Source organism: Chionomys nivalis, chromosome 16 (assembly GCF_950005125.1).
Source record: "Chionomys nivalis chromosome 16, mChiNiv1.1, whole genome shotgun sequence".
In the NCBI taxonomy this organism is placed as follows: domain Eukaryota; kingdom Metazoa; phylum Chordata; class Mammalia; order Rodentia; family Cricetidae; genus Chionomys; species Chionomys nivalis.
In genome coordinates, this window is record NC_080101.1 from 9,151,060 (window position 1) to 9,171,394 (window position 20,335).

Consider the following 20,335-nt stretch of genomic DNA (forward strand, 5'->3'; position numbering starts at 1 on the left):
TCCAGGGAACCAAACTTAGAATATTGACACAGGGCACTAAATTGTTTTGCAGACATAAAAAATTACACCACTAATGAAAGACTTTAGTAAGGGTCACTAAACTTTTAGAACTGGTGGTATGGGTTTTTTTTTTTTTTTAAAGCAGAATGTTGTATGTTTAAGAAAAAGTATTTGTGAAGAGGCTGCAAATCATCCCTTCACGGCCTTTGGATGATACCTGCACATTCTTCTTCATGAGCACCTCCAGACTCCAGATGTTCCAAGTAGCTCTTCGTTTAATTGTGCCTTCTGACGGCACCTAAGCAAATACATAAGAACTTGTTCAACATTTAGCAAGTGCAAGTTGAAGATTTTCATTCTGTTAGACAAATAGACGCCATCTGGAAAAAATAACCCCAGGCATTTGGACAGGGAGGCATAAAGCTTATTGGCCGAACACCCAATGAACACAGAACACTACTTTCTTTGGCTCCTCCACTCTGCCTGCGTGTTTCAAATCTTACACACTGTAGCAGGCGCTGTACAGTTAGACAAGAGAATCTTTGTTACCCACGCACACCAACCTTGAAGGCCCCTGGAATTTGAAAGTTTGACTTGTAAGAATTATCCGGGCCAGAATGTTTCTTTTCCTATTATGACACCTGTTTAACAAACTAAGTTCTTTCTGACCCTGTGTATATTGATGTTAATCGCTAACAATGTTTATTCGGCTCCCCTACCATTTTCAACTTTTCCCATATTCTCTTCTTAAGCAGGCTTGTCTTCATATACCCTTTCTCTTCCTCTTCATTCTCTTCCTGTTTCCAAGCTACGTCATAAAAGAGCAATCTCTGATGTGTTAATGCTATTTATCTTACTGATTAACTTTTATTTCACAATCATTATTATATAGTATTAATACTGTTTGTGTCTTTCACCGTGGAAGGGGATGAATTTAAATGCAGTGTTATCGGCCTTTAGGAGAAAATCAAATAAATGTTCACAGAGGTCATGAGAACAATCTTCACTTTTATTTTGATGGTAAAATGTTAGTGTCAAAATTAGCATCTAATAGCATTTTAAAACTGTAACAAACTTTCAATGAATACACCCTTAGGCACAGTCTTAGCTTACTTCTTAACTAACAACTTTTTTTTTTTTTTTTAATTATGAGATGTTAGGTTTTTCAAACTGAAAAGTAACTGCCCCAGACTTCTGGAATTCATTTTTACTACATCCGATAATCTTAGCAGTAGGGAGTCTAATGAAACATGTTTGATCAGTTTTATAAATTGCCACAATTCTTGGGGGGGGGGGAGGTATTCAGTTAGATTAATACTCTAGAAAATTTTAATGGGATCATTGAAATCTGGTTGAGTTCAAGTTCCTAGGAAAACAAAGCCACATAATAGAGGCAGGTTTTATACCAAAAGAAGATGTCCTGGGAGCAGAGGATGTAACACTGGCATCTTCTTCCATACATAAGAGACACAAAGCACCAGGGTGATCCCAATGTTTGAATATCTTAGCCAAATCTGTAATGCTTCTGGTAGGTATTGCCAGAGGGCCGCTGTGCCCCTGCACTTGACAGTAGTGACCAAGTGGATGCTAACTGCCGTCTGTGTAACTCCTGTCTTTCAGTCCTACCCTGGCCCAAGTCTGGAAAGTGAAGACTTTAACATTCCACCCATCACACCACCTTCCCTTCCCGACCACTCTCTGGTGCACCTGAATGAGGTGGAGTCGGGGTACCACTCCCTCTGTCACCCCATGAACCACAACGGCCTGCTCCCGTTCCATCCGCAAAACATGGACCTGCCAGAGATCACCGTGTCCAACATGTTGGGCCAGGATGGCACACTGCTCACCAACTCCATCTCTGTGGTAAGAATGGGCGTGTCTAACTGTGCTGGGCTTGGATGGCACAGGAAATGCAAGGGAAAGCTCCATGCAAGGGTCTTTAAATTGTGTTAATGGCCTTCTAAAACCAGGGAAAGGTTTGAGCTACAGCAATGGTCTCTGTAGATCTTGCAAATTTCTAAAGCTATTTTTTAAATAATTTTTACATTGAAATCAGTGAATTACTTGTTTAATCTCTCATATTTGTCAAGGTTCCAAATACTATTGATGATGCTTTTAGGAAAAAATGGCTTGCAAGATTTCAGATAAAAGGTCACTATCCGCGGTATTGTTTCTGGGCTCATGTTGGGTTCTTAGCAACAAGTGAGATGCCTGTGTCCTCTGGGCAGTGCCCGATGTCAGCCTCAATTTTGTTATTTGCTCTCTGAGGTTCTGCATGTTTGCTTTGAAGAGTAGCAAGGAAGCAGTTGTTTTGTTTCTGCTTTGGAAGTGGAATTCTGTTGATTGAAATGCTCTCCATCAAGATGTCTCAGCCAGTGGGGCATTCTGTTACTTTAAAGTGTCCAAAGATGAAAATCTTACCCCCTAGAAATTAGCAAAAAGTCGAGTTCCCAGGCCCTCCTGTGAAGTCCGGACTTGCGTATGTCTAAGGAGCATCTCATAATTGAGAAGCGCTGGCTTATCCAAAAAGTCCTCATTCTGATTTTTAATGTCGTCTACAAACATAATTTTGGTCTACACTCCAAGGTGGGAACAAGGGAGGTCATTGGTGTTGCAGCCTGGGGAGAACAGGGCACCAAGCCTACCTCATATGTTAACAGTGACTTTTCAGTCATGTTCCTGGGCTTTCGTTGGTTGACCAGTTAGCAATCCAGTTGTCACTCTCCTGTCAGCACAGGGTCACAAGGAACAAACTGAGAACCTTGTTTCTGAGTTCTTAAAGAGTGTTCCCTACCACCATTCCCCCAATGTGTGTATAAATGTCTCTGTGTTGTGTGGCTTCACGGGAATTCTTCTGGTAAACATGAGTGTAAGGGGATTGGAATGGCTGACAGGATAGTCGAAAGAAACCCCAACAGGGGGCTTTTCTGGAAAACCTAACACCATACAGTGGACAGGACTGAATCCAGCCTCTATAGACACAGCCAAGAGGGGAAAACTCATTTGTAGTATTGTCAGAAGTGAGAAACATTACCATCACCAGACTGTCTACATGATATTCCTCCTAAAAATTGAAGTTGAATACTTAAAAATGCATGCATATATGTAAATCTGAAGAAATGTGTGCCAACATAATCATCATCTTTTAAAAATTTTAAGTATGGACTAATTTATTTTTATGAGTCTACGTGTTTCCCTCCATAAATGTCTGTATATCATGTGTATGAAATTCCCAAGGAGGCCAGAAGAGGGCATGAGATCCCCTGTGCCTGGAGTTATATGAACATTTTTATTTCTTTTGATTTTATAATCTTGACATAGATTGCATGTACTTGGTGGCCACCGTCTTATGCAGTATTGATCTAGTAAGTGATTGCAGGGGAAATCTGGAAGAACTTTGATGGGATAACAGTGAGGACAAAGATGGGGTAGGGGCTAGGACGCCATGACTGCATCATCTCCCAAGTAGATATGGATCTAAAGATGAACAGCTCCTTATAAGCCCCCATTTTAATTATTAAAAAAACAAAAACCAAGGATCACTTTCTGTGGAAAAGACCGGATGTTAAGGCTGTCTGCTCACACATCATCATACTTACTGACAACAACCAAGAAAACTCTTTCCTAGGAACATAGCTCCGGCCCACAGGGTCACAGCCCACCAAACCGTTCATATCACGCAGGGGCGTATGCTCAGCTGTGGATCACAGAGGACCTCCACCCACACCTACCCAAAGTCCATGCAGCAGCTAGAAAATTCACGGGAAAAATAAATGACAAAAGCACACATACAATTCAACATCACACATGTGAACACACGTTACAGAGCATCACAGAGACCCCTGTGTAGTCCACAAACATCATGTGCCAGTTCGAAAATTCATTTTAAAATCAAGCGGAGAAGCCACAGAACTTCAGTGGGGCTTCCATGCCTGGAAAGGTGTTCACGCGTAAGGGAAGCTTGGGTTAAGGACACAATAGCTGCAGGGCTCAGATGCCATGTGCTTCACAAGCCTGTTCCTTGTGAGAATCTTTCGGAAGGGTTAAAAAAAAATGTGTGGAAAAGGGAGAAAAATTCAGAGTGAAAATCCTAGAAATTGTAATGATCCTTTGGAGATCTCTCGAGATATCCTCCAACTGTGACATAGCTGATAAGAACCAACATGTGCAGATTCTCAGGGAGGAATTTGCTGTGAGCTCTGGATATCTAGTGACTGGAAGCCACACAGGGCGGTTTAGAGAAGAATCAACTAGCCCCACTGTATTTTACAGATGTAAGTTCATGGAACCTGCCGCTCTTACAGCCGTGATCCCAACTTTGTATTAGCATTTTCCCATTCCAGGACTTTAGTATTTGAATGAAGGAAGGAGAAGGACATACTTTAGTTCTTATTCAGAAATTATATATATTTTAGATATTGTGATGCTCGCTGTAAATACATTAATATATATCATATATATTACTGTTTGAAATGTTATAATGCATAATCTTTAGTGAGAATGTATCTTAAAGTTAAATTTTTCTTCTATATATTTTGTTTCTAATTGCTACTGGACACAGAAATGCCAGTCTCGCTGTTAATAAGAGTTTCCTACAGGCATCTAACATGTTCGACATAAAACATTTAGTTCATAGCTAAAAATATATATCTGCAGGAAGCATTAGTATACCAGTTTTACCAATGAAAAGTGGGGCCTTCGAGTTCTTCAGGGGTTTCTCAATGGCTCAGCTGATAAAGATTCTTGGTTCATCTTCTGGGAAAGTGGGGACAATGGGTCTTACCTTGTGGGGTTAAAGGAGTCTGACAGATTGCTGGGACCACACACTGGCTGGTCACACATAGGATGCATTATGTAAGCACTGCTTAGATAAAATGGTTTTTCCCAAGTCTCTGTCCATGTGACTCCTTCAGGGCAGTTAAAGAGTTAGAGTGAAGACTCTTCTAAGAGTTATTTATACTTTGATCCTGAATCTTCTTCACATCTCTCAAAAAGACAGAAGCAAGCCAGCTGTTCACTAAAGGCGTCTTCCCTTGCTTGGAGTACCCTTGTACATCACTGCAACTAACGTCACCATCCTTGAGCTGGATTGCCTCAGTTCAAATCCCAGGGCTTCCACCTATCTGTTGTGCAACCCCAAGCCACTTAAATAATCTTTCTGTGCTCTCGCATCCTCACCTATCACACGGCTGTAGCTGACTGATACTCCAGCATCCTCACCTGTCAAATGGCTGTAGCTGACTGATACTCCAGCATCTTCACCCATTGCATGGCTGTAACTGGGTGTGGTAGACCAGGGCTGTAGGCCCAAGTGCTTCTGAGGCTGAGAATGGAGAATAATGTATAACCAAAAGTGTGGGGCCAGCCCAAGCAATGCAGTGATACCTCATCTTCTAAAACAACAGGCATAAAATTGGAAAGACATAAATATAATATTGAATCCCACAGTGTGGTAATCCATTAAGGTAATCATTAATCATTATGGTAGATTATAACTGTTAAATGGTACCTGGTTCACAATAGGTTTAAGTCTGTTCTACCAAAATGCCTTTCAATGTATAAACTTTTTCACCAGGGTAGAAAATGTGTATTGCCTTCTATAATTTTCCAAAGTACTATACAGGGTACAGCACATGCAAGGTGAAGGTTCAGCCTTCCCAAATTTTCCTCCATTTATTTATGTATTGAAAACTCTTGCCTGTGCTATTTTATGGTCCACTGGGACTCTTTACCTAGTAGTTATTCAGAGCTCCAACAACAACTTAGGCTTTGGCACTCCTAAAATGCTTACATATTCTTGAAGTCTGCCTGTTCCAAGAACAGGCTATAACGCACATAAATTTCTGTAGAATACACTGTTTGGTGGGCGTCAATTAATTCTCATTCTCTACACTCACATTCACAGCCACTCAAAACCCAATAGGCAAGGGCTCCAGTTCCTCAAACATCCCTTGAGTTGGTTCCATGGTGGGGATCTAATCTGCCTGCACTTCCTGAGAAGTGTGTCTGGTTGGAGACGCAGTGGGGCAGGCGGGAGAGTCAGATCGGTGCCTTAACCCCCAGCAAGTCCTCCTGTTCTTCACACCAACAGGGGTGGATTTGCCCAGCAGCACAAGCTCAGCTCCCTAGGGCCGAGAAAGGCAACTCTAAGGCAATAAGGCAGAGTTTTCCGCGCGTTTCACTTAGTTTCATTTCTTATAAAAAGCATCCTTGAACAAAAGTTCCTCTCCCCAAGGCAGAAACCCGCCAGTGGATGATCAGATGATGGAGGGTTGGAACCCTTCCAGGCTGCCAGTTTCCTGATTCCTTCTGAGACCACACACCCCTTGTGCAGACTCTTAAGAGTCACTAGACTAAATTAGCCATTTGTCTTGTTGCTGTGGCATAATACCTGGCAAGCACAGTTGAAACGGGGAATGGCTGATTTTGGCTCACAGTTTGAGAACACAGTCTGCCATGGTAAGGACTGTGCGGCCCTAGGCACCTGCTGATCCAGTCACGATGTATCCAGACAGGAAACAGAGAAACGGGGGTGTTCAGCTGTGTCCTTTTTTCCATTCGGTCCAGGACCCAAGCCAATAGGATGATGCCACTCACATTTAGGACGTGTCTTCCCACCTCAGTTAGCTCACTCTAGAAACTCTATTACAGATCCTTCTGGAACAGTGGTCCTCAACCTGTGGGTCTTCATACAGCAGATATATACATTACGATTCATAGCAGTAGCACAGTTACAGCTATGAAGTAGCAATGAAATCATTTGCTAGTTGGCAGTCACCACAGCATGAGGAACTGTATTAAAGGATTGCAGCATTAGGAAGGCTGTGCACCACACTGGCCTAAAAGTTTGTCTTCTAGATGACTGTAGATTTTGTAGAGTTTTGAATATCAGGATTGAACATCCCAGTTATTTAATGACTTTTCTTTCCTGCTGCATCTTCCTTTCCTTTGTTGAGCTTCTGACAGACTCTTACAGGGTAGCCCAGGCTAGCCTTGAACTTGAAGTCTGCCTTTCCAAGTAGCAAGATAGCAGGTGCGTCCCCATTGTACCTGGCTGCTTTTTCTTACTGTGGCTTTGGCCATCTCAGTTTTAAGTGTTCCCCTCAAAGGTCAATCAGTTGTAAAGACATTGAACAAGGGCTAATGTCATTTCTCTCTTACAATAAAGGAGGCGATGGCTCAATGGTTAGGAATACAGTTGCTCTTCCAGAGGAAGGACCCAGGTTTGATCCTCTGCACCCACATGATCAATCAAACCTTTCAGTAACTACAGTCTCCATGGGATCCAGTGCCTTCTTCTGGGTTCCATGGGCACTACACGCCTATGCTGCACAGACATACAGGAAGGCAAAACACCCATACATGTAACATGAATAAAAATATTTTTTAAAGAAGCGATGTTGCTTTGTGTAGATAGATGCGGTTTTCTTGTTGTTGGAAGGAAACCAGAAAGCTAGTTTGGAAAAAGGAAAAATAAGACCATGCCCCAGTCGATATTCATGACTTCAGAAAAATTCTTTGATTTCTGAAAATTAAAACCAAACACCCCTCTTTGGCTCCTCACCCTGATAGCAGTCACTGCTGAGCTTAATCATGGATTGGTGGACGGGAAAAAGGCCACCTTGTATAAAGTCATCCCGGCTGCTCAGCCTGGCCTATGTGTGGCAACCGCTTGTTCTTTGTGCACTCAACAGAAGGCCTTTCATGCAAAGAAAAACCGTGCAAAGTTTTCAAATGGCCTCGCAGAAAGGATTCGTTTAGAAGCCGGGCTTTGTGGAGTGTGGTTTCTAATGGCACATTATAGAAATTTACAATGAGAAAAGCAACAAAGGAGATTTCAGTTTCTTTGAATGCTTCAAATTTCAAGTTCTGGAGCTTAAAATGGAAAAAAGATGTTAAAAGGCAATAAAATTGGGGGGTTTATTTCCCAAATGCCTCCTTTTTTTCCAGGCAACAAAAGCCAGCATAATGTATATACTCAGATTTATTGTCATTGGTAGCATGCAGACATGGCACACTTTGCATTCAAAGGCCACTGTACCACTGTTTTGACAACCATCCCTTCAGTAGGTAGCATACAAAACTCATGAAACGGAAGCAAGAGCTCTCCTCTGGGCCCATGGGGGTCGCCATACATCAAGTAGTTCAGACGCATGCGAACAGCATGAGCCTCTAAGATGTTGCCATTATGGGAAGGACCACTGACATACTGAATAATGCAGCTTTCAAGGCCAAGCAGAAAAATGTGATTACAGACAATTTGCTGGTTTTTTTTTTAAAAAATTAATATTTTCAAAAATCTTGAGGTATTTTCTTTCATGTAATACATGAAGTCTGTAGCGTGAACAGAGCTGAAGACACACGAGCAAAGACGGGACTGGTGGTGTAGCCCCATGGCCTTATGGAGTAATGGATGCATCCCTTTAAAATGGAGGGTATGTCGGAGAGGCTGATTTCTTTCTCTAAAAAATACAAGAAGGGCAATAAAAAGAAATGAAGCTACCCACCATAACAGGAGAAAAAAACATACAGGTAATTATTCAGAATTATGCCATAATTTGCCAAAATTATTGATTGCCATATGCCCACACAGAAGAATTATTCTTTTTCAGTATCACAGAATAGAGAGAAAACAGTCTTCTAAAGTTCTTTAAGACCATGGGAAAAATGGATGCCTTTTTGTTCTCGTATTTGACCATGCTTAAGGAATAAGTGAGATTGTGTGGGGTTTTTGTTTGTTTTTGTTTTTTTTTTCCTTTTTTTGTTTGTTTTGTGTTTGGTAAATTCCTAATAAGACCTAATAATTCCTAATAAAACCTAAAAATTCCTAATAAGTGTTTAAATATTAAGCTCTACGCTCTTCCACTGTTCAGAGCAGAGCATTTTGGATGTGGAACTGATAAGCAGTTCTATGGCTTCACTATGCTAATGATTTGGGCTATCTTTTAGTGTTAGGATAAAATATTCCAAGCTAGGGCTGTCATTGCTAGTATCTGGGAAAGGAGCCAATTGAGAAACAACACTTCCCTTTGTAGGCCAAGCAATCAAAGTCAAATTTCACTGGGGTACAGGCCTTGCCCGTTTTCTCCATTTCTGGAACTCACATTAATCCACACTTCGCTCTCATGTAGTAGGAGTCAAACGACTGTAAAATGAGTTACTTGATCTTCTGTGAGAAACAGGGGACTACTCACTTCAGCCTGTTCAGTCTAGGCAGCCGTCAACCAAAGCCAGTTGAGATGTGTGGTTTCCTAGCCAAGAGCCAAGATTCCACAGCTTTCTTGGTAGCCTGTTTGTGTTTGATTAACCTTGTAACACTATGTTAAATTGCAGTAAGAGATTTAGAGTCCTTCCAGGAAATGCCTATTAAAGTTAGCCCAAAATCTCCTAGTGCAGTTTATGCCTGCTCCGTGGGCTCTCCCCACTGCAACGCTTTGAGAGCAGGTGAGTTCAAATAGCTGACATTTATTAAGTCTCTCTGTTAGTTGAGTTTTGCCTATGCCGAGTAAGTCCCATTTCTTGAACTGTTCCTCAAAGGTCATTGTGTTTCAACCTGTAAATCGAATTAGCTTCCTTTTTCATGATTGTTTCCTTTTAATATTTATAATCCTAAAGAATGCTGGCAACAATAGAAGACAGACTTACAGAAATTGGAAAATAATTTTTGAATTTTTTAAATTGTCCTCTGCCTCCTTGTGGATTTTCTACAGGGTCTTTAATAGCATCCTTGATTGCTAATGTTTTTACTTTATTCATCCATCACTCCGAGTTGCATGCAGTGTCTTTTGCAGCCTTGGTATCTAGCCAGCAATTTTCCATCTTGTGTTTGTGTAACTCATTTTGCATCCTAAAGGCAAACATCTGGGAGGGCCTTCGTAGGGCTGTTCTTCTTGGCATTCCCGCGCACACTCTCCCCCAACTGGGCATCCATTAGTTAAATAGCCCTTCGCAAAAAAAGAGGAAAGAAAATGGAGCTACAGAATTACAATGGACAAACAGATTTCTAAATAGGCCACTAAAAAGGAACTGCCAGACTTGAACCAAGTTTCTGCTTCTTCCCTGGATCCTTCAAACTGTTGTAGAATGCTTTCTGGGGTGTTAGATTTGGGGAAGGCAGCAGAGAATCAGGATCGCAATTAGCTAAGTACAAGAAACAGAACAGATCTACGAGCCCGAGTGTAGCTCAGTGATAGAATGTGTGCTTAGATGACTTAAGACCCTAGGCTAAAACCCCAGCGAACCCACAGGGATGTATGTGGAGGTTCTGCATGGCTATGTAATTCTGTTAGTTGTGCCCGCTTCTAGAACTGGGCTCCTGACATGTTGCTTGTTTACTGTTTCTAGTCCAAGAAATGATCCTTTCTCTAGCCCTCTTAAATAATAGCAATACCAGTCAGCAATCTGTAACCCTCTTGTATCGCAGCTTGCTTCTCTGCATCTATAACTGTGCTGAGCAGATCGCAGGAAATTCCCTGCCCTTCGCCCCTAGCCCCTATCACTAATCAAGAAGATACCCACAGGCTTGTCTGCAGTCCAGTTTGGGGGAGGCATTTCCTCAAATGGAGAGGCCTTCTGCCCAAATGACTCTAGCTTTTGTCAAGCTGACAAACAGACAAGGATAAAAACCTAGCACAGCTATTTCCAGTTAAGCATGTGACTGAACCCAAAAGTTTCCATTGGAAAACTGTGCTTCTCCCCCAGGTACCTACAGGGCTATCCCTACTTTTGGTGAGGTTCCACATGTGATCTTTGCCTCAGCAGTGACTTGGGACCTGTCTATAAGAGGCAATTTAGTCTTTATAAATGATACAAATATTCTTTTTGTTTATTCAATTTTGTTTCATTTTGTAGATCAATGCTGGCCTCAAACTCAGATCCTCCCACCTCAGCCTTCCAAGCTATGAGCTGCAGGCATGTGCCATCCTGCTCGGCTCCTACAGTCCAGGTTTTAGATACACTGACAGCATGCATCGCGGGTGCTAAACACATTTAATTAAGCCAGTTTCAGCCCTAAACATAAACTTAGCTTTGTAGTCTTAATCGGCTACTGCTAGTTATTCTAACTCATACTACAATTAAATTGATGCATTTGTCAATTAATTACAGCACCTATTGATCCTCCTTTTTAAATAAATACTTTTATTTTCTGAGGAGAGAGATCGTCTTATGAAGAATTATTATCTATAAAATTATGACTTCAAAAGGAACTCATTTCTCTCAGTGTCCCAGGCAAGGGACAGAGATAGGAATGTAGAGGATGCCCGTATTTGAGAGATTTGCCTGTATGACCAATGTTCGGTTTATTTCCAAAGAATCCTGCCTTTGACTCCCCATTTGCTTGGTTTGTTCAAGTGGATTATTAGCATTAAGACGTTGCATTAGCAACCCGTTTTCTCATGGAGTCATGGAAAAATTATTCTAAAATGGGCTTCAGGAGAACAATGGAAAAGTCTTTCAAAACACCACTTCCTCCATTGCTCATTGACTATTCTTACCCAGAACACCAGGGAGGATTTTAAGAGAAGGTTTGCTTTTCTATTATAGTTTTCATTTTTTTTTTCTTTCCACTTTAATTTTCCTTTTCTTCTAGTCTGAAAGCTAAAAGTTCTCGGATGTGGACAAGTGTACTGCGGGAACATGATAATCTTTATCTTTGGCCGTCAGCCATTTGTGTTCTAACTCTGCCCGCAGCGGTACATGCCGCACTGAGGGAAGCACAAAGAGCTGCTAGGATTGCATATTTGTTTGCATCACAAGGATATTAGATCTGACTCTCATGGTTTTGATCCTTTAAAATGATGCAGACACTGTAGTCATCCGGACAACAGAGTCTTTTTCCCCCTTACCTAATACGTGTAGTGGGCATCGTGATAAACATGTAGTCATGAAATCAATAGTCGAACATCCCTGAGTTTAATTATTGTACAAATTCCCTAGGGAAATAGAAGTCCTGTTTAAACAGAAAACGCTAATCTTCTTTTCAAAATTCAGATTTTCATTCTGGCTTTGATAAGCAAGATACTTTATCAAAACATGTTACATTTGAAAAGCATTATTCTTCAACATTTCAGGGAGTTTTGTTTTCTGTAAGATGACCCCACATAATTTTTAATAAAAAATTACCCGACCCTGAAGACATATTATACTGTGAAAAACATCTCCTATCTTGTATTTCAGTTGTATGTCTAATCACATTCTCTGCTAAACAGCAGATATGACTAATGGTTTCTAGACAGAGCTAGGGCCTCCCTTCACACACTGAAACTGCCAATTTCCTTGAATGAAACAAGCCTGCACTTCTCTGGATGGTGACTTCTTACAGATTCTTACTAAAGATGCTATTCTGCCAAGGCTATCAAAGATTAAACCAAGCAGGCCTAGAGATGCAGGCCTGGACTGCAGACACAGTTCAGAAGGCAGAGGCAGGAGCTATCAGGAGGCTGTGGAGTCTTTAACATGTGAGACTTTGTGAAAGAGTAAGTCAGAGGGACATAGCCTTGAAGGTGGGTATTGGGTTCCTAGCACTTTCTGTCTCTCATGGTCACCAGGAGGAGAGCTTCCACCTCTGCCGCATACCCCAGACTTCTCCTCCAGAGGCATACGGGCAACACAACTATGAGATCAGAAGCCACAGTAAGTTTCTTCCCTGTATAAGTCGATTCTTCTGCTATTTGTTACGGTGACTGGTGGACAGTTATCTGGCTAACATAGCAAGCCTGGCCAGATGTGAGTCTACAGGTTCCTTATAAATCACCCCACCCCTGTTCACACCAGGTAGTAGGTGATGTGATCTTTATCCTGCCCCAGGGGAACATGTCCTAGGCAGGGCAGTTGGGCCAGTGCTTATGTCTTCCGCATGTATACTACAACAGGGCCTGGCTTCACACATGGTAGCCATGTGCTGGGTTTGCATTTAGTCTCGAGAAAAAGTCCTGATGACATTGGTGCTTTGGCTGCTCAAACTGAGCTAAACACACCAGCCCACACGCCACCCATAGTTCTGCCTTCACATGTGTTTTCTTTAAACAACCTTGCACTCCTTTGACATTGCTGAAGCAATGAGTGTGTAGGAAAAGCAGTCCAATACTCCACAGAGACAAAGGGGTGTGCGCGGAGCTCTGCCTGGGTTCTGGACAAATCACATGGTTTTGCTGAATCTCAGTTCCTCTGTCTGTCGAAGAAGTGAAGGAGACGTGACAATAATAATATTCAGTCTGCTCTGTGGCGATGGGGATTGAGATGTAAGAACAGGATGTCTGATGTTTTCAGGCCTAAGTGCCCTTTCTATATCACGTACAATGCATCAACATTGCAACTGAGGACCTTTGACCACACACCAGTGACTGGAACTGTCCCGGTCGGAAGGAAGGTAGTGCCATCTTCAATAGCAGCAGACTCTGCTCACAGGCAAGGTCTCCTGTAGCTAGGCCTCGGGCCAGGAACTGGGCTGGCACCCAGTGCCACATAGCTGTATTTGACCAACCTTTGAAGGACTACTTCCCTTCCATCATACTGTAAGAAATTTCATAAAGAAGGCATCTAAATTTTTTTCAAAAGCAAAAGGAAAGAAACTCCAGGTAGCTTGCCGATAATTCTGCTACTTTTTCTGCTATGTTCTTACCAATTAAAGTTTTCTCAGAAATTCGAATACTATATGCAACAGGGAATTGATAAAAAGTGCAAGGAAGAATGACCTTCAACCAAATAGTCTTCATTTCTGAGCAGTGATGGACATGTGAATGGAATCTTAAAATCAAGTATTTCCCAAGGGCTCAGGACATCCCTGATATGGAATGTCAGTCCCCAGAAGATAACCATGCAAATAGGCTGCTGGCCTCCTCCTCTCCTGTATGTCCCCACTCTATATGTATATGTGACATATCCCAGCCTATATGTTCCCACACTAGCACCATTCCACTGATATCTCCACACAGAACAGAAACTGTCTGCCTGCCAAGGCTATGATTAGTTAGAAGAGGAACCCTAGGGTCTGGACATACCAGGTTTTGAGAGGTGTTCACAGTAATTGAAATCAAGGTCAGCTCAGATACTAAGCAGATTGCAGGAATCTCTTGAGTAGGCTCTGGTCTCCCACGGATACTGGGAGATCCACATGATGAAGGTATTCCATTCCAAGAACGGAATCTGTGCCGACTCAGAGTAGCAACTTCTACTAGGCACCGTGGCCATGCATGTGGGCAGGTGAGGGTTATATATAAGACATGATAAAAATATGGACCATGGAGAGCAAATCCTCAAATATGGAAGAACTCGCTTTAAATCCTAGTGGCATCTGGTCAGAGCCTGCTCACTGCCGCTGGTGGCGTGTGCTGATTGTGGTGGTGCGTGCTGCATTCTTAGCAGATAAAGGAGGAATGCCGTGACGTGGAAGCCATTGTGGGCTGCCGAGTGAGGCCCTGTCCCATAAACAATAAAATTAAGTTGAAATTAAAAGACAGGCTAATGCTCACCAAAATGACAGCATAAAGCCAGGTGCCATTAACTGTGGAAAATCTGCTTCTCAAAATAATTTAAAAGATGCTTCTCAGCACGGATACAGAGACTTTTCCATGCTTCAAGATGTCTTTCACCAACTCCGATGACCAGAGTCCAGTCCCAAAAGCCCATGGGGTAGAAGGAGAGAACAGACTCCCACAAATTTTCTTGAGCTTCATATTCAGGCCACGGCATGGGCATGCACCCCATACTAACGCCACACACACACTGGTGATAGAAGGAGGGAGGGAAGGAAGGAGAGAAGGGGTAGAAGAGAGAGGTGGGGAAGTCTTTTGAAAACCGTTAGTGCAGATAAAAATGTTCTGAAAATTCAAAAGAATGCTATTGAGATTCTTTATGCCTAAAGATACAGAATCCTAAATTTAGCAGAATGGGGAATGCCGCGACTTGCGGTGGCCCCAAAGGCCCAGTGTCGAAGGTTTATGCACAGTTGCTGGTGCTCCTGGGAGGTGGTGGGGGCTTTACAAGGATGGCTCATGGTGGAAGGAAGCTAGATCACTGGGATCATTGTCCTTGAAGGGGATAATAGGAAACTGGTAGCTTCCTGTCTCTCTCCCTTTGCCTCCTGCCTGGGGATGATCGGACACACTCCACTGTGAGCTCCTCCTGGACTTCAGTGTGTCACCACAGGCCCACCATCAAGGGAATCGACAACCATGGAATGAACCCTCTGAAGCCATTATCCAAAAGTAAAACTTCCCTTTGTAAACTGATAGTCCAAGGCATTTTCCTGGCAAACAGTGTCCAAAACACCAACCATTATTCCGAGCACTTAGAAGCATGAGCCCTCCCTGGGTTCACAAAGCAGAGCAAGGTATTCCTGAGTCTCCTGTTTGAAAATTGGGGGAAAGGTCTGGCATGTGGTACTTACCGCCACCCCGTTTTAATGAGGAGTAAATGAGATTATATATAGTAATTTACAAATGTGATGATTCATAAAAGCTGAAATTCTTCTACAGATGAGAATTACACTGAAATAATTTGCACAGTAGTTTTTAACCATATTTATTGGAAATTTTGGTGTTGTTAATTTAAACGATAACAGATTCAAATTTCCTGAATACATGAAGGATCCAGGGTTATTGAATGAAGCATTTGGATTAAACATAAGCTCTCTTCTGCTTTGTCATTAGAAGCTTAGATGGGGATAGGAAGGGAACACCAGGTGAACAGGGCATGCTTCTTTGAAATTTCATTGTGCCAGCACAGAAGAGGTGCTGGGCCTCACGTTGTCTTACATCAGCATTTTATTGAGTATTTTTGCATCAGTGTTCATGAGGGAGATTGGTCTGTAATTCTCTGTCTTAGTTGTGACTTTGTGTGGTTTGGATATCAGGGAAACTAAGTGTAGTGGTTTCTCAAAATATTGGGAATCAATCTACTTCAAGACCCAGCAATACCACTCTTAGGCATATACCCAAAGGACACAGGCTCATACCACAAGGACATTTGCTCAACTATGTTCATAGCAACATTGTTTGTAATAGCCCAAACCTGGGAACAACCGAAGAATGCATAAGGAAAATGTGGTACATTTACACAATGGAGTACAACTCAGTGTATTCCAATGACATCTTGAAATTTGCAGGCAAATGGACGGGACTAGGAAAGCTATCCTGAGTGGGGTAACCCAGGCCCAGAAAGACAAATACAATATAGATTTATTCATAAATAGGTAATAGACATAAAGGGAAGGACAGCCAGCCTAAAGCTACAACCCCAGAGGCATTAAGTAACAAAGAGAACCCTAAGAGAGACATACATGGATCCACCTAGGAAGGGGGAAAAGACAAGCCCTCCTGAGTAAACTGGGAGTGCGGAGGGTAGGAGGGGAAGAGGGAGAGCAGAAAAGGAGTGGAGAAAAAAATGTATAAAATCCTATCTAAACAATTAAAATGAGAAGGATTTTTTTAAAAAAGAAAAGAAAGACCAATTAGAACACACTACACTTTTGCTTTTCAGATTTAAATTTTTTAAATTTCCTTAAATTAATCAAAGAAACTAAATGCTTTCACATTAAATGGAATAAAGACAAAAAAAAACCTTGACTTATATCCTGGAATGATCTTATAAAAAAACAAAATGTGAAAGGTGGAAAAAGTCCACAAATACAAAGAAAGTATATAGAGAGAAAACAACTAGGGGTTTCCTAAATAGTTCAGAAAAAACAAACAAACAAATAAATAAAAAACAAATAATAAAAAAGGCATTACATTTCCCTGGGCAATCTATCAAAATGTTGAGAAAAGTATGTTGGAAATGAGAAAATATCAAACACCCATCGGGAGACAAATGCATGTAACTAAATCATGGATCACAGAAGGGTTCCCTCAGGCACCTCGGTGACAACTTCATGATGCATAAAATAGTGTATTCCTCCTATTACCGGTTATTGGATAAGCACCTCATGAACACAGGGCTGTACTATACAGGGGAGAAAGGATCTTGGCCAGAGGACCCTTGGGGATAAAATGAACAAGAAGAGAAAGTGATTAGAGTTATACCCACAAGAAAGCGATTAAATGTTTGGACAGGGAATAGGCCTGGTCACAGGTGCTTTTCCTTAACAATCATTGAGTTCCCACTTTTAACAACAGTCCTATTGAGAGTGGTTAGGGTGTTCTGTTTCAAACCCTCTCTACTTCTGCTAGGTATAAACATATAGAGGTGAAGCCAATTCATATTTACTGTGTATCCTGGAAATCTCTCCATATATATTCTGCAACTACACTATTACTGAATATACGGAAGTAGCACTGCTATCAATTACTGTAGTTGGAATTTTCTTTGGGCTACCAACCAACTCCCCAATAAAGACATGGAAACTTATTGTTAGTTATGAATGCTTGGCCTTAGCTTAGTCTTGTCCCATGAGCTCTTTTAACTCAATTGAACCTGTTTGTATTCATCTGTGTTTCACTTTGGGGTTTTTACCTTTCATTCTGCATGTTCCCCCTTTTCTGCCTCCTCCATGTCTGATTGACTGACTCCTGGCATCTTCCTATCATCTCCTTTTCTTTCTTCCCAAGCCTAAATTCCTCCTCCTACTTATTCTCCCTGCCAGCAAGTCCCACCTATACCTCCTCCCTCACTCCTGGTTGGTCAGCTTTTTATTAGACCAGTCAAGTGCCTTAGACAAGCAAGGTAAAATAACAACACATCCTTTACATACAGAAACAAATGCAACCCATCTTTACTTAGCTAAACCAATGTAATCCATCTTTGCATAGTTAAACAAATATTCCACAATAAATTGTGAATTCAAAGAACTCATCAAGTATGTGCCATTTCTGACCGCTTCCCATCTCCAATCCGAAAGAGCAGGAATTTCCGAGAGCAGGGTCTTGGCTTGCGCATTGAGCTCTTTATTCAGAGCCCCCCCTTAGTGATTTTACATGTGAAAGTTTCCAACATTGACTCCAAAACTGAACCCCGTGTTTTTTCTTTGGGGTTGCAACTCATAGTAACTAGGCAATTGGGATGTGCTGTGGGTAGTGCTGTTATCTAAGTCAACACAGGATGAGAGAGAAGTGTGTACATTCTCATCAGGCCTACAGCTAGGACTGTCGTGAGGGAAATGGAATTATGCCTCCTCCGCAACTCCATAGGAGACACTGTGCTCCTGGTGGGGACACAAAACTTAACGTGGGAATGGTTCCTGTTCTCAAATGCCTAATAAACAAACAAGGTATAGACTCGGAAGCCATAAAACAGGGTTGCTAAGATGGCTCAGTGGTTAAGAGCAGCTACTGTTCTCAATGAAAACTTGAGTTTAAGTGAATTTAATTCCCAGCACCCACATCAGATTGCTTATAACCACCTGTAACTCCAGCTCCAGGGGATCTGGCAACCTTGGCTAGACTTCATGGACTCTCATATGCACATATGCTTCAGCACACACATACATACATACATACATACACACACATACATACACATACATACACACACATACACACATACATACATACACATATGCAGACATATATATACACACACATACACACATAAACACACACATACTTCAAAAATAAAATATTTTAAATTATGGAACAGTTCAAGCTGTGATACAATGGAATTTAAAGTATGGTTTGAGTAGTCAGTAGAAATCTTAATTAATGAAGTTAGGCTTTGGACAGGGTGGGAAAAGGCGTATTTGGTTACTGGCAGGAAGAAATGAAGAATCTATTTTAAAATGAGCAGGCTTCACTGAGTGAGGATGTGAAACAAATCACCTCCACTCCAACCCTCTGCCTGAAAACCTCGGACTCATCCCTTGTTCTTGGTTGCACCTCAGTCCAGGCAACTCGCTCAGGACAAGCCCGCCGACCTCCAAACTGTGTGGAGTCTGCCCTCTTTGCCGCCTTCTCTGTTCCCACCACAGGGCGAATCACCCTCTTCTTGGTGGGTTAAGTCATAGCACCCAAACCAATCTGCTCTTCTCACACGCCCCTTCCACAAAACATCTTCCGCCTATGTCTCTGTGACCGGCTCAGCATGGATTACAATTGACTTTCCTTTCTTGCACTAAGAACAAAGGAGAAAAATCTTCCATATTTCTCGATCTCTAGGCTCTTCTGGGTCCTCCCTTTAACCTCTAACCTGGTTTCACACTATTGTGTCGCTAAGAGGCACAGCCACCCTGACTTTCTGTCTCCCGCCTCCCACCTGATGACATTTGCGTTAGCTCTTCCGTTTTGGGAACACTTTCGCAGAAGATCTGCGAAATCTGACTCAAATGTCAACCCTTGGAAACAGGAGTCTGCAGTGGCGCTTTGCCCCTGCCCTGCTGCTCGCTCCCTGTCATGGTGCCCTCTTTATGATGCTGGTCGCCACTGTAAAGCGCGTGCGGTAAGACAGAAGTGCAGACCTATCCGCCACTGGAAATGCTGACGCATGAGATGATGTGGTTTATCTAGAGCATGGTATTTGCCTCCCACTGCTCGATGGGAAGCCCCGTGACGGTGAGATCTTGACTGTGTAACCCTGAAGAGACCCCAGAGGTCGAAGGGATAGTGCACAGTCAGGGCCATGGTGCTGTTGAATGACATACATACTGAGTGTCGCTCTGAATGGATTAAAAGAGTCCTTGAAATTGGCTACTATAAGAAAACTCGTACTTTCTACTTCAGTAAAATGGGTGTTACAGAAGCAGGTGTGGGAGTTTTATATACACAACACATACGAACTGTGCGAAGATATTGATTTATGATAGTTTAAATATGTTTTCGTCCTTCCTTTCTCTCTTGTCTTACTTTTAAACTTCAATACCAGGGTCATAAAAGTTAATAAAAAAACACTTAGGACTTCCCAAGACAACCTACAGACGTGACTGCAGCACCAGGGAGCTTGTCTACAGATGGCATTAATTATCGCACTGTGAATTTGTTTTTCTATGGTACCTGCATTTAGGAGGAACCTAAATGAAGCATGTTGTTATTTCCACCTCTGTTCCTTATATGACAATGGATCACAGCATCTCTATCTTTGTATCGTCAGGGACCAAGCCACTGACACACAACTCTTCTTCCCGTCCCAAGGCATCTGGTGACAGTCTGATCACAGGAATCTGGTCTATAGAGAAAGCTGTGCTGCTGACTAGACTCGCGGGACACTTTGAAAGCAGAAGTGTTAATAGGACTGTATCTGGTGAAATGCCTTTGAAAATGGAAGCCATGATCTTTAAGGTTCTAAAAGGAAGTTAAGAGCTACTCTAATTACCTGGGGTTTTATGATAAAAATTTCAAATTCGTCGGTTTTGATGAAATCTGGTAGACTGACAAATGATTTTCATGAGTATCTTCAAAATATATAGAAA

At 42.0% G+C, this 20,335-nt stretch overlaps 1 protein-coding gene across 2 annotated transcripts in view; it reads left to right on the forward strand.

The window, feature by feature from the left end:
- The window catches only part of Tox (thymocyte selection associated high mobility group box), a 283,895-nt gene that overhangs the window by 161,211 nt on the left and 102,349 nt on the right, over positions 1 to 20,335 (forward strand). For both annotated transcript variants that reach the window (XM_057790571.1, XM_057790572.1), the window contains exon 3: positions 1,621 to 1,863. In XM_057790571.1, coding sequence (XP_057646554.1) covers positions 1,621 to 1,863 — 243 coding nt within the window. The remainder of the gene's footprint in view (positions 1 to 1,620; positions 1,864 to 20,335) is intronic.